Here is a 13497-nt window from a genome sequence, read left to right on the forward strand (position 1 = left end):
TCTTTAAGTCAATAGATTAAATATTGGAATATACTGGTTTATATATAAATGAACAGAGATATATCTCAACTAAAGAAATATTTGTTTAGACCAAAAATACTTTTTCCCTTTTTACCCATTTAAAAAGAAAAGCATCGATTGCTCAAATAAAACACATGTAAAGGAAAAGAAACTCTCTTTAAAAAAAAAAAAAATAGTTTGGGCACTTCTATTTTCATTTCAAAATTGTAATGTGATTTTTTTTCTCTAAATATATATATATATATATATATATATATATATATATATATATGAAAATTACAATATATAATTTTATAGCAAAAAGATCAGAGTAGCAATTACATTAACTCTACCAATATTGTGATAGGGGAAACCAAAAAGTTTTGATTTATATTTGTATCCAAAGTTAGAGATATTTTATCTGCTTTATTTTTTGTTAGTGTTTGAAACTAAGAAACGAAACAAACAAATAACATGATTAAACGTACTAATCTCATAAAAGGGTGAAACCAAAATTAGGAAATAAAGATTATCGGGACTATAGGAAACCATGAAGTCGCTTATTTTGAGCTACGAACGTGATAGTTAAACTAAATTATTTGAGAATAAAATATTTTTGACAAGGTCTTTAATCTCGTGTATAAGTCTAAATTATCTCTGAATTCTAAATTTGTTTCAAACGACGCACCTAAAAATTTAAAATATTAGAAATGAAACTACAACTTTTTGGTCTAAACGTAGTGAGCCATAATTGATGAATTTGTGCTGTAATGCGAACAATGTTTTGATCGAGCATTTTGAATTCGATTCTTAATAAAGACAATTTTAATTTAGCTATATTTTCTAGTGTTTCATGTTTTACGGTCTTATTTTGATTTTGATTTAGATTATTTGCGCTTTTCAAACACTTACAAAATCCCTAGTAATTCTGACTACATTTCAACATCCAAATATTACGAAAAATAGCATCCCACACGTGCCAAAGGTTAACTATTGAATGTTCAATCTTTCCCCTACAATCTAACTAAGAAAGGGCCAGAAAAAAAAAAAAAAAACCACAAAGATAGTTTTGTGTAATTTAGCCTTTATTTTTTATCTTTCAATGCATCTTGTGTGTATGTTTGAGAGCAATTTTAAAATCCCAAAATAAAAAGTGATTATAATATTTTAAAACTATTCCCAAACATCAAACATGTTAAGTAGACACAACAAGAATAAACTCGAGAAGCACAAAAATATAGAGCCAACAAAATGGACCCATTCTCACTTCTTTAGATTAAAACAAGCATACCATGGCAACAATGCATACCACCAAAAGCGTTTTACTCTTTATAAATCTCAAAGGACCTAAACTAAGAATTCTTACAAACTACTTTATGGAATGCCACGTCTATCTCCTCCTCAGTCATCTCAATCGTGTCATCACTATCATATTCCTTTGTTTCACGACCCTTCTTCGATTCTTTCTTGATATTTCCCTTCTTCTTTCTTTCTGGGGAGCCGTCAAGAAGAGAATTAAGTTCTACTTCATAAATGCTCTTAGAATCTGTAGCATGCCTGCAAAGTTCATCCTTTGATATCGACTCTTTCTTATTGCTAAGCTTTGCCAGCTCTTCCACCACCTGGGGAACGAACTTCCACTCTTCAATCATCTGATTGATGTCCTGCACACGAATTAATTGTGTTTAAAGTGCCAATCCAAGGCTGAGAGCAGATACCTTTTCCATTTCACGTTGAATAAAATAACTGAACAACGAAGCACGCAAGCACATGGCGAGAAAGGCGAGATAACGAGAGAAGTGACAGTAAAATATTTGACAGGACGCTCGCATGAACCGTGAAGGTACAAAATTCAACACCAGTTGAACTCAAAATTATACCCAGCCAATAGAAATCAGCGTTATAATGGTTCTCATGCTAAGTTGCAACTGTCAAGGGTTGAAATGCCTGATCATTCACATTATAGCTGATTGGTCCGAAATATCATCTGTTTTCTCACACTAGCGAGATACCGAGACCATTTAGAAAACAAGGGATAAGAAGCTTGAGCTAAAAGCCATATAATCTTACAGGAGTCAGACTAACAAAATTTGGTATGCTTCACAGGAAAAGAAAAAAAAAACATAGAAAAAGAGCGACGGATCTTTCCAATATCACATATTTAATCCATTCCAAGAATGAAAAATGTTTAAATACTGCATTCACATGTGACAAACGGGGAAGTTAACTTGATCAAGGCAAGACAAGAAGAATTGATGGATTTATAATAAGTAAATATGAATCTTCAAATCCTTCTAGAGGGAAATCTCAACAACATATAGTTAGGCAAGCATTTAGTAGCACAGTGAGTGCAAAGGAGAAATAAATAGATCGTAAATACATAAATAGGAAAAAACTGTCTACCTGATTTTGATGAAGAGAATCTATGGCATCTTGTAAACAAGTTAAAATTCCTTCTGCTGCTATTTTCTTTATCTCACTTGGATCTGGCTACAAAGGTTAAAAATAAGAATTAAAATCAACGAAGTCTCACCATCTATCCAAATTTGAAGTGTGAAAAACCAAAGAGCCCATACATTCCTAAAAATCAACCAAGGGATTGAGAGAAGATTCCAGGTTGCCATTGAACTCAATTGGGTTACTTTGTGCTTGAAGAATCAAATCTATACATTGCATAAAACAGAAAAGCACGTGTGTTACCTTCTCTTCCTGACTCTCTAGCCAAGAAAGTGTCTTATGGTAATCATCAATAGCCCACTTCTTCAATTTCGAAGGAGAAAAGCAGTCTCTTGAAAGATTACTCTGTCTACTCTGGATATCTCGCACAATCAATGGTACAAATAGCCATATATCAGCATTTGTATGTGCACGAATATAAAAGATGTAGCCGAACAATAACCAGCATCCCACAAAAGGTCGGTTTTGTTTTGTTACGTCCCATACGAAGCATACAAATCACCAATCAGGATGGAAAGACAGACGATATAATGGAATATAATTTCAAAAGAATTAGACTTTTTACCTGAGCTATCTCTGACTCATGTGGTTTTGAACGTGAAACTTTTTCAACCACTTTCTGAGGTTTCTTGGATTCTGATGGAATATCTGCAACCATAGACCCCAGGGATGAAAATGAATGACGGGAAATTAAAATATGATTTTTCGGCATATCAGGTACATGGCGAAGGAAGGAAAGCATCAAAACATTTGAAAAAATCAGGAAAACAACAAAATGATAGGTACAAGACTTCAAGTGTCCAAAGCCATGACACCAACCGGGGGGGGGGGGGGTGTCAAACTGCCACTAAACAAGGATATTTTGCTAAGGCATCAAGTTCTCCCTCAGGGAGAGGAAATTTACTCATCGAATTCTCCTTTTGGATCATTAGGTGATTAAAGGCGTCTTTCTCTGGGTATAGTAAGCTCCCATGTTTTTTTAGGGGCCTACTTTTTCTCCTTTGTTTGGCTGACTCCAATAGTTGGGGTTTCTTTCTTCTCTCATATTTTTGTTTTTGGTTATTTTTTTTTTAAATCATTTTCTCGTAGAGTTTGTTTTTGGGTTCTTTGTTGGAGACTTGAAGCCTTGTTCTTGGGGGCTGCCGTACCTGGATCATTATGGCTCATTGTTTCTGATTTTCTTCTTCTTTTTTTGGTTATAATGCTCTAGTTGAGGTTGTTTTAAGGTTCATTTTTTTTCCTTTTCCTTCTCACTCCATCGGGAGTTTGTTTCCTGAATATTTCCTTCTCATATTATCAATGACAAGTTGTTTCTGGTTCAAAAACGAGCATAACACAGTAAATAATATATAGGGAAAAAAAATCTTAATTGCTAATTGTTTTCTAGCTGGTTCTGATGTAAGGCGGTGAAAATAAGAACCATATTTTTCTTAGTTATAGAATCATTTACAACTGCTGGAGTAAGGTTTTTAAGGAACTTAACCTTGGTGTATGGTAGATTCTCCAGTCATGAACCTTCACTAACTCCTTTGTGGCTTCTACAGAAATATAAGTTTTCATGGGTTTGTGTGGTAAAAACACTTCAGAATGTTCAGTAGGAAAGGAATTAAAGAACATTTTGAAGGAATCAGTAAGGTTGGGAGAATATTTTTTATTTGGAAAAAAGATTAAATGCTACGTTTTCACTCTCTTCCTCTCAAGTAATAATTACACCTTTCTCATCGCAACCAATTGGTGTAGCTTTTGTAACCTCCTATAATTTGTATATCTCTTTGTATTTTTAATATGATCACAAAGAAGTTTGTTTCTTCTAAAGTTGGTAGATCGGAAAAAAATGCACCAAGTTTGACTATAGTTGACTACTGTGCCAGCTATGGCTATGGTGGTTTTGAGTCTTGTAACTAACATTAACATTCAGTGGAACAACAGCATGGAAACATAATTATTTCTAGATCACCTTGGGTGGCTTCATGTGAAAGGTCGCTTCTTCTCCAAGGTTTTCCAGCATAGAGGAGGTAGCTTTCAATGTCAACGAGCCTCTTCTGTGCATAACATTCTGAAATCCACTCCTAAGAAAGAAGACAGAATGAGAGCACTTAGAACCTAGATCAACAATTTAGAATCCCCGTATCAGTGACAATCAGATATTATACAGTCACATTTTAGACTTGATTTCTAAATACATCTAAATTTAGGAGAAAATGTGCCGATATTGATATGCTTGAAAGGGAGCAATATGATATAACATGTTAATGAAGAATAAAACTTGTTAGTTTTCATCATCCAAGAAAAAGAACCCATGACAAAAGCAAGACTGAGAATATTTCAAAAAAACCAAAGAATGTTCAGAACCTACTAAAATAAGCAGAACATTTATTTCATATCATCAACATCGTTGAATAATTGACACCAAACATACTGCTATCAAGTTTTCCCTTTAATCAAATCTAGCATTAGAAAAAAATTTAGCAACCAACTCTCAGATTCCTATTATATCAAAGCCAACACATTTTTTCTTTGTAAAAATCTCTGGTTGATGTTCAAGTTTTTGTTCAAAGAAAAAACCTTTGATACTATGGTTCCGCAATCTGACTCCACTTGCCGAAATTTTGGAGTATTTGGGAAAGCGCAGATCAACAAAGTGCAATCTGAGTTCCAATCAGGTTTATATTGAGCTCCCATTTCTAAAGCTTGAGATCGCAAAATGCTGCGCTCGGGATTAACAAAACCTGACAACACAAAAACTACTCCTTCCTGCATTTAACGTTGGTATTTTAGTTTAGCGTGACCGTCAACTATCAAAATATGTAAAAATAGCAGGTCAAAGGAAAACAATGGGTGAAAAGTGACAATATGTGAACCAGAAGTCTGGAGAAATCACGGTGTAATGAGCTGCTCACTGGACCTTCACCATTTCCCTTCTGTTGCTTAGGCTCTTCAGCTTCGATCATCAAATCATTTCCAACAGAACCAGAACTGTTTGGTTTCTTGCCTCGAGACGTACTTCCATCGTCCTTCCCGCTCATCCATGAAGGAAGACTGCGCTTAGCACTGCCACCACCCTCGTTAGCCTTTGAATTTGACATGCTCCTGCTAGAGCAATTAACTTTCTACTACCAGGCTGAAATTTGTCAGCTCTTCTCAAATACAATGAAGACTTGCAAGAAAACTCTAAAGACACCCGTTCTCAAAGCACTAAAATGGTGCGAGTAAGAGCCTACAAAAATTATGGACGCTGTTTTACAATACTGAAACAACTTCAAATTATTGCCAGAAGCACAAACATAGAAGCACTAATGACTAAACCTAACCAAACCTAAACGAATTCATGTCAATTTCATCTCATCAATTCTCAATACCCAATCGAACTTGAAAAACTAATGTTGCCACTTTATATCAAGATAATAACGAATAATAATAGAAAATTAACACAACATTTGGTAGCGAACCGACAGGAAAATGGGAGTATTAAGCTCAACGAGGTCAAAACACAAGTTGTTCAAAAATTGAGCAGTGCATTAAGTTCGATATGCAGTCGCCAAGCTGAAGTGAAATTTGACCACTGACATAACAGCGTTTCGTGATCGAGTAAGGTTAGCAAGAAACCGGCAAAGATTGCAGGAAGATGATGATTGAAATTAAAAACGATACCTGAATTTTACTTCCAGTGAGTTGACTCGGAAGGTTCTGAGTCGATTCAAGAAGTTTGCACGTAGCCCGCGATTGCGACCTTCCCACATTTCCACCGTTCCGAATTTTAGAAACCGTTAGACTTACACTTCAATCCCTGCAATTTCATTAATTTGTGTCTTTGGTCCGATAAGTTTTTCTTTATTTTTTAAATAGCAAAAATATTCAATGATATCGTGATAATGTTATTACATTTTCTAAATTATTGTAAAAATAACATTTAAAAACGAATAACATCTGATAACCTTTAATGGCTTTTTGATAGTCATTTGATATATGCAATTATTTGTAATCTAAAAATTTAGAGGTTGAAAGAAAATAGAAATATAAAATAGTTTCAAAATTTATTGATAATATATATTAATAAACACAGATAAAACGTGTCCTATTTGGATGGGTTTGAATTAGAAAATCGATTATTATAGATTTATAGTCCTAAGTTATTATAGTTCGATCACAACGATTTGTGTTCGGAGTATGTTATTTTAGTTTACACTATAAAAGTATATGTTTAAAATGTAAATAATCTTAATTTCGAAAGAAAATAGTAAATATTATAATAAATACTAAAAAACTAATGAAGATAAAATAGTAAAAAAAGGTAACAACTAGTATACATCATAGTAGACAAAGGTTTTAAAACGATATTTATTGTGGCTAATTAGAACTTTTAAATAAATTTTTATGCAGTAAATGATGGAATTTTTTATAGTTTTTGTCCTAAATTATCTTTAATAGATTATAAAATAAAACTATATTCGTAAATATTTTAATTTATTTTAATATATTAAAAAGAACGGGGGAAAATAATTGAAATTTAAAGTTATTAGTCGCAATAAATACAATTTCATTGAAATAAGTTGGCTGAAAGGAAAAAGAAGAATGTTTTGAAGGACCTCATCTGCAAACGATAAAAATTTGAACGGAAAAAAACATTACGAGTTTTCGCGCTTTGCTTCACTCGTTCGAATTTTGAGAGGTTCTAGGGTTCGGTTCAAACATTGGAGATGACAATGGTGAACGAAGAAACTCGACCCTCCGATGTAATCGATCCTCTTGCTGCTTATTCTGGTATCAATCTCTTTCCGACCGCATTTGGTACTTTGACGGATCCGTCAAAGCCACATGATCTTGGAACAGACCTCGACGGCATCCACAAGCGCCTCAAATCCATGGTATTAGTATCTTTTCATACTCCTTGCATATGATGCTTCCAATCTACCGGTTTAGTTTGTTTACAGTGCTTCCTGCTTGCTCCAAGAGCTCCGTCGGCTATTCAATCGCCGGTGTTTTTTTCAAATTTTCATTTCTGCATGTTTTGAGGATGAATTGGAATCCGTATACTGTTCCCACGTTATTAGTAAGTATGCCTGAGTGCGATGTGGTTTTCCTTCTTAGTCGTGACGATTTAGCTCAATGGTTGAATTGGAGACTCGGGTTCCTTGTTACTGTGAAAATTTGGGGAAGTGAAATGCTCTTGGCTTTGCATTTAATGGTTTCTTCTTCCCTTAAAACCAAACGTCCTGCCTACTTTGGGTTTACTTGTAATAGCTGGGTAGTTCATTTGGTTTGTGAACTTAGATTTGAGATACTCCCTGGCGTGATGTTTAGTTCGCCGGTTTAAGACGGGGGCTGGGTTTTTAAGTATATCGATGCAAGATTGATTGAAATTACAAGCTAAACTAAATTATTCTGGAAATTATTGTGTTAGTGTGGTACAGCCCTGTTTCTCTTTCTCCCACCTCATCCTCATTTTCTCACCATCTTGGCTCCTCAAGAAGCATTTTGTATCTATTTCTACTTTTGGTTTAACTAACGATCAACAACTCTCTTCTAAATATGTCAGGTGTTAAGGAGTCCCAGTAAACTATTAGAGCAGGCCAGATCAATATTAGATGGCAACTCAAAATCGATGATATCTGAAGCTGCTACATTTCTCGTGAAGAATGAGAAAAATGAGGCAGCTTCTGTGAAGGCAGAGGAAAATCCTCAAGAAAGAAGGCCGGCCTTAAACCGAAAGCGGGCTAGGTTTTCTTTAAAACCTGATGCTGGGTAATGCTTTTAATAGTGAAATTTTCCTACTCTTTTTCAAGAACAAAAATAACATTCTGGCCAACTTTTATGAGATCTTCTTTTTGTAGGCAACCTCCTGTGAACTTGGAACCAACATTTGACATCAAACAATTGAAAGACCCTGAGGAGTTCTTTTTGGCCTATGAAAAGCATGAAAGTAAGTTGTTCTTATGTTTCTTCTTTCACTCAAATTTCAGATGATATAGACATGTGTCACTATTTTCTTCCCTTTTGCAATTGGTCCATAGATGCCAAAAAAGAAATCCAAAAACAGATGGGAGCAGTTTTAAAGGACTTGAACCAACAAAATCCATCGACAAATACACGCCAGCGTAGACCAGGGATTCTTGGGTATAATCACTTACATTTTATATTATTAACAAAGTTTTGTGCCTTTTCTTTTTAGTGTCTTGTTTTCTTGTGGTTGACAATCCAAAATCTTCTCGTGCATGCAGGAGATCTGTTAGATACAAGCATCAATATTCATCAATAACAACTGAAGATGATCAGAATGTAGATCCTTCTCAAGTGACATTTGATTCAGGTGTTTTCAGTCCATTGAAATTGGGCACAGAAACACACCCAAGTCCACATATAATTGACTCAGAAAAGAAAACTGATGAAGATGTAGCCTTTGAGGAGGAGGAGGAGGAGGAGGAGCTCGTTGGTAAGTAATTTATAATAGAGATTAGAGATCAAAATGCAACTTTTCGCATGGATCACGGTTCAGTTGATTTTATCTATCTCACATGCTGCCGTCCTTTTCCTCTCTTCCTTTTTCATTTCTCACTGTCTCTGTTAAAACTAAAGGTGGTTTGCATGGACCCTCTTTGACCCTTTTTTCCCTTTTCCTTTTAGCTTCAGCTACGAAGGCAGAGAACAGAGTAAATGATATTTTGGATGAATTTCTCTCTGGCAATTGTGAAGATCTAGAAGGTGATCGAGCTATCAACATATTACAGGAGCGCTTGCAGATTAAACCCCTTACTTTAGAGAAATTATGCCTTCCAGATTTAGAAGCCATTCCAACAATGAATTTGAAATCTACAAGAGGCAATCTGTCAAAGCGTAGTTTGATCAGTGTGGACAATCAGTTACAAAAGACAGAAACCTTGAAATCTAAGGAGGACAATGAAAATTTGGTTAATCTTGTTTCTACACCATCATCAATGAGAAGTCCATTGGCATCATTATCAGCCCTAAATAGACGAATTTCACTTTCAAATTCATCAGGTGATTCATTTTCAGCTCATGGCATCGACCGATCTCCAGCAAGAGATCCTTACCTTTTTGAACTCGGTAATCACTTATCTGATGCAGTTGGTATTACAGAGCATTCAAGCGTTTCTAAGTTGAAGCCACTTTTAACCAGAGATGGTGGGACTATAGCAAATGGAATTCAACCATCCAAAATTCTTTCTGGAGACGATTCCATGTCTAAAATATCTTCAAGTAATATTTTAAATGTACTCCAAGTTGGTAGCAATACTGCTTTAAGTGGAACTTATGCCAGCACAGATGCTAAAAATGTTAGTGGGAGCAGCACAGACGTGGAAATAAATGAGAAATTAAGTTGTCTTGAAGCCCAAGCAGATGTGGTGGCTAATATGCAGATAGATCACCAAGGATCAGCTTCTGAGCAACCAAAATTATCTGAGGTGGATCTTATTGAAGAGTACCCGGTTGGCATTCGGAGTCAGTTGGGTATGATCTTCAGGGCCAGTATCATTAGTTACTAGCTGATAATTTCTTTTATTGTCATGTAAATAGGAATTAAAGCCTAACATTATGTTACTGCCAAGTGGTCATTTTAGCGTGTTTGATGGTTGAACTTTTTTTTTTTTGATAAATTTTGAACATGTATGTTTTAACTAAATGTGTCTGAGAAATAATATATAACTTCATCTCGGATATTTAACTAAATTTTAGTAGTTGAAGTATACCACTTTAATGCTTCACATTTTGAAGAAACTCTATAACTAATATTTCGTTTCTCTGAATGCAAAGACACATTCCAATATTTTTCAGTCATGTCATAGTTTTGAATTGGCTTAAGCTTTCTCCTATGAAAATCCATTTTCTTTCTTCATGGATTCAGCTGCTTATTTCTACTTGTATTTTACTTTGAAAAAGCAGAAATTTATTCATGTTTGCTTATCAATTCCTAGTTATGGATGATTTCAGGCTTTCTGTTCTTTGTTTTCTAACAGATCAATCAGCTGCTACTTGTACTGAAAATATTGTTGATGGGTCGTCTAGAAGCAGTGGAACAGAACACCACGATGAGGTTTTTGACCTTTTCTTCTTTATCTTTTGGGCCTTTATTTCCAGTATCTCATGATTGACGACTCTGAGTTCTTTGTCAAATTGTGGTATTGTGGTTATCATTGTTAAAAGGAAGTGTTCTCAGTTTCATTACTCATTTTGTTGGGCACGTATTAGTAACTAATGGCAAACACTGTGATAATATGCAGATGGAAGATCACGAAGGATCAGCTTCTGAGCAACCAAACTCATCTAAGGTGGATATGATTAAAGAGTACCCAGTCGGCATTCAGATTCAGTTGGGTATGATCTTCAATACCAGTATCATTAGTTACTAGCTGATAATTTATTGTATCATCATGTAAATAGGATATTAAAACCTAACATTATGTTATTGGCTTGCAGCAGAATGCTCATTTTTGTGCGTTTTATGAATTTTGGACATGTATGTTTTTGTTTTATGATAGTTAACTAAATTTTAGTAGTTGAAGCATACTGCATACCATATTTTGAAGGAACTCTGTTTGATATATAACTAAACTTGCGTTCACCCATTTGCTTAAGCTTTTGAGTCAATCGGTGATTTAATCGGACCTGATGGTCCAAGAAGGTCCCATGTTCAAACTCCTACAATGTTATTTCCTCACCATTTAAGATTGATTTTCACTTGTTGAACCTTGTTCATATATCAAGCTCACAAGTGAGGGAGAGTGATAGATGACTTATAATTAAATTTGTCTTCATTCTATTAGCTTAAGTTTTTGGGTTCATAGATGATTTAACAAATTCCGTATTTAATATTTGTTTCTCTGAAAGCATAGGTAGATTTCAATATTTTTCAGTCATGCCATTGTTCTGAATTGGCTTCAGCTTTCTCATATGAAGACCCATTGATAGATTCAACTTGCTTATTTGCACTTCTATTTTTATGTTGAGAAGGCAGAAATTTGTTCATGTTTGCTTATCATTTCCCAGTAGATGGACTAGATGATTTCAGGCTGTGCGTTCTTTGTTTTTAACAGATCAATCAACTACTACTACTACTTGTGCTGAAAAAATTGTCGATGGGACATCTAGAAGCAGTGGAACGGATCACCATGATGAGGTTTTTGACATTTTCTTCTTTTCTTTTTTCTCATTAATTCTTTTGTCTGGCATGTATTTGTTCCATTATTCTCACAATTACTATTATTGTATGTTGACGATTGCTTAACTACCTGTGCTATATTTTGTTAATGGTATATCGCCATCTACAATTTTAAATCGGGAGTAGCCTACCATCTCCACTCAGCTTCCTGTCTGTACATAACAATAAGTTAGAAATAAGTAAATTAATTTACTTGCCGCCACCCCAGGAAGGAAGAAAATGATAAAAGTCCGCCTGTTGTTAACTCTACTTGTTTTGTAGAACATGGTTATTTCTGGTTTTTACTTTTGAGAGACGATCAAGAATTTTTTTTTTCTTTTGGTTGCTGATGTAGGAACAGGTCAAGCCAAAATCTCGTGCAAACAAACAACGTAAAGGCAAAAAGATTTCTGGGAGGCAAAGCCTTGCAGGTGTTTAGCCGTAGATTTAACCAAAAATTGATCTTTATGGTATTTAGATTTTCCTTTCTAAAATACTTTGTCATCTACCAATCTCCCTAGGTGCTGGTACAACGTGGAAAAGTGGGGTGAGAAGAAGTACCAGGTTCAAAATACGACCCTTGGAGTACTGGAAAGGTGAAAGGATGTTGTACGGACGTGTACATGAGAGTAAGTGAACCTTGGAAGAAATCCCTTTTACCAATTCCACACTTGTAAATGTTTTGGACTGATAATGTTTAGTTTCAAATCGAAGCCGAAAGCTTTCTAAATTGTCCTTCTATCTTATACTCTACGATCCTCTTTTTTGACGTGCGGATCATTTTTGTTAGGCCTAGCGACAGTAATCGGGTTGAAGTATGTGTCTCCAGAAAAAGGAAATGGCAAACCAACCATGAAGGTGAAATCTCTAGTCTCCAATGAGTACAAAGATCTCGTCGACTTAGCAGCCCTTCACTGAGAGTCGTCTACTAAAAGGGAACAAAAAGCCTTGAAGTTTCTTAGATTTTGCATGTATAACAACAACAAGCAATTCTCTTTGAATAGAAACAACACATCCAGTCTCCGTGTAAAGACTGTAGAGGAGAATTAAGCTTATGCCATTGCAGTGTATATTTCTAAACCTTTCTCTATCATATATATATCTATCAAGCTGTGTCGCTTGTGTATTTGAGCTCATGTACTTGTCATATAATTTCATATTTTACCCAGATATCTAGCTTTGTGTATTACCTTGGGTCGTTGTCTTTTTACTCGCTCACTCTTTCTTTTTGTCTTGGGGCAAAGGCAGCTAGTTTTGTACCAAAATATTGTGGGTCGGCTGATGTGTATGTGTATACAATATCATTAGTGTCCCATATACCGATATCAAACTCTTATAAACTAGAGACCGTTACAAATATAGCAATTAGAGTCAAACTATATTAGCATGTAAAGTAGTAACTTTTTAAAAGAATTGCAAGACAGCAAAATCTGTCGAGTTTATTAGTGATCGTCGATAATAAAAGTTTATTAATGATAGATAATATTGGTCTATTACCGATTTATTATAAGAATTTATCAACGACAATGATAGAAGTTTATCATTGTTATACTTTATTATATTTATAATTTTTTAAAAATATTGTTATATATTTAATTATTTATCCCTAAATTACTAACCATTATAATTACCCTATCTTACCTCAGACACCTCTTACATTTTATGCATAGGATTAAAGTGAATCTTAGATATAATTTATGCTATTGTGCAGTATACTATGCTGTCCTAATTCATCTCCATCCTATTTAAATTTTTAAGCTAACCATATTCTAAAACAAAATGGTAGTAATTTGACTAAGTTTTGTGAATCTCTAGACTATTTATTCATTGGGAGTTAGGAACCAATTGCTCAAAACTTTATTGAAACTTGATAATAGAAATTCAAA

General features: G+C 34.6%; 2 protein-coding genes across 9 annotated transcripts; one reads left to right on the forward strand and one right to left on the reverse strand.

Annotated features, from left to right (window-relative positions):
- Positions 1–1238: 1238 nt before the first annotated feature.
- Positions 1239–6257, reverse strand: LOC103499750 (DNA-repair protein XRCC1). 4 transcript variants are annotated; one of them, XM_017047153.2, is made up of 8 exons: positions 6109–6257; positions 5319–5674; positions 5023–5211; positions 4415–4526; positions 3023–3105; positions 2701–2811; positions 2404–2490; positions 1239–1664 (listed from the first exon to the last, which is right to left on the reverse strand). In XM_017047153.2, exons 2-8 carry the CDS (start codon positions 5541–5543, stop codon positions 1353–1355), a joined length of 1119 nt encoding a protein of 372 aa, XP_016902642.1. In that variant the 5' UTR covers positions 5544–5674; positions 6109–6257; the 3' UTR covers positions 1239–1352. The 4 variants fall into 4 exon arrangements, with proteins under 4 accessions (XP_016902642.1, XP_016902641.1, XP_050945079.1 ...); XM_017047152.2 differs by having other exon boundaries at positions 5319–5508; positions 6109–6238; XM_051089122.1 differs by lacking the exon at positions 6109–6257 and adding an exon at positions 5911–6081.
- Positions 6258–7024: 767 nt separating this feature from the next.
- LOC103499749 (centromere protein C) lies at positions 7025–12797 on the forward strand. 5 transcript variants are annotated; one of them, XM_017047149.2, is made up of 13 exons: positions 7038–7322; positions 7994–8199; positions 8289–8377; positions 8469–8571; positions 8676–8887; positions 9079–9453; positions 9541–9924; positions 10431–10507; positions 10695–10788; positions 11508–11590; positions 11967–12042; positions 12133–12240; positions 12402–12797. In XM_017047149.2, exons 1-13 carry the CDS (start codon positions 7155–7157, stop codon positions 12527–12529), a joined length of 2103 nt encoding a protein of 700 aa, XP_016902638.1. In that variant the 5' UTR covers positions 7038–7154; the 3' UTR covers positions 12530–12797. The 5 variants fall into 5 exon arrangements, with proteins under 5 accessions (XP_008461044.1, XP_008461045.1, XP_050945085.1 ...); XM_008462824.3 differs by having other exon boundaries at positions 9553–9924; XM_008462822.3 differs by having other exon boundaries at positions 7025–7322; positions 9079–9924.
- The last annotated feature ends 700 nt before the right edge of the window (positions 12798–13497 follow it).

This window comes from Cucumis melo, chromosome 1 (assembly GCF_025177605.1).
Source record: "Cucumis melo cultivar AY chromosome 1, USDA_Cmelo_AY_1.0, whole genome shotgun sequence".
Taxonomy (NCBI): domain Eukaryota; kingdom Viridiplantae; phylum Streptophyta; class Magnoliopsida; order Cucurbitales; family Cucurbitaceae; genus Cucumis; species Cucumis melo.

Bases quoted from the DNA above. Each gene is read 5' to 3' on its own strand.
- LOC103499749 (XM_008462822.3), top strand. From the start codon at position 7,155: ATGACAATGGTGAACGAAGAAACTCGACCCTCCGATGTAATCGATCCT. The intron at 8,200-8,288 runs GTAATGCTTTTA...TTCTTTTTGTAG, and splicing joins TCTTTAAAACCTGATGCTGG to GCAACCTCCTGTGAACTTGG. The intron at 10,508-10,694 runs GTTTTTGACCTT...GATAATATGCAG, and splicing joins GAACAGAACACCACGATGAG to ATGGAAGATCACGAAGGATC.
- LOC103499750 (XM_017047152.2), bottom strand. From the start codon at position 6,197: ATGTGGGAAGGTCGCAATCGCGGGCTACGTGCAAACTTCTTGAATCGA. The intron at 5,212-5,318 runs GTTCACATATTG...CGTTAAATGCAG, and splicing joins GTGATTTCTCCAGACTTCTG to GAAGGAGTAGTTTTTGTGTT. The intron at 2,491-2,700 runs GTAACACACGTG...TAACCTTTGTAG, and splicing joins TAGAGAGTCAGGAAGAGAAG to CCAGATCCAAGTGAGATAAA.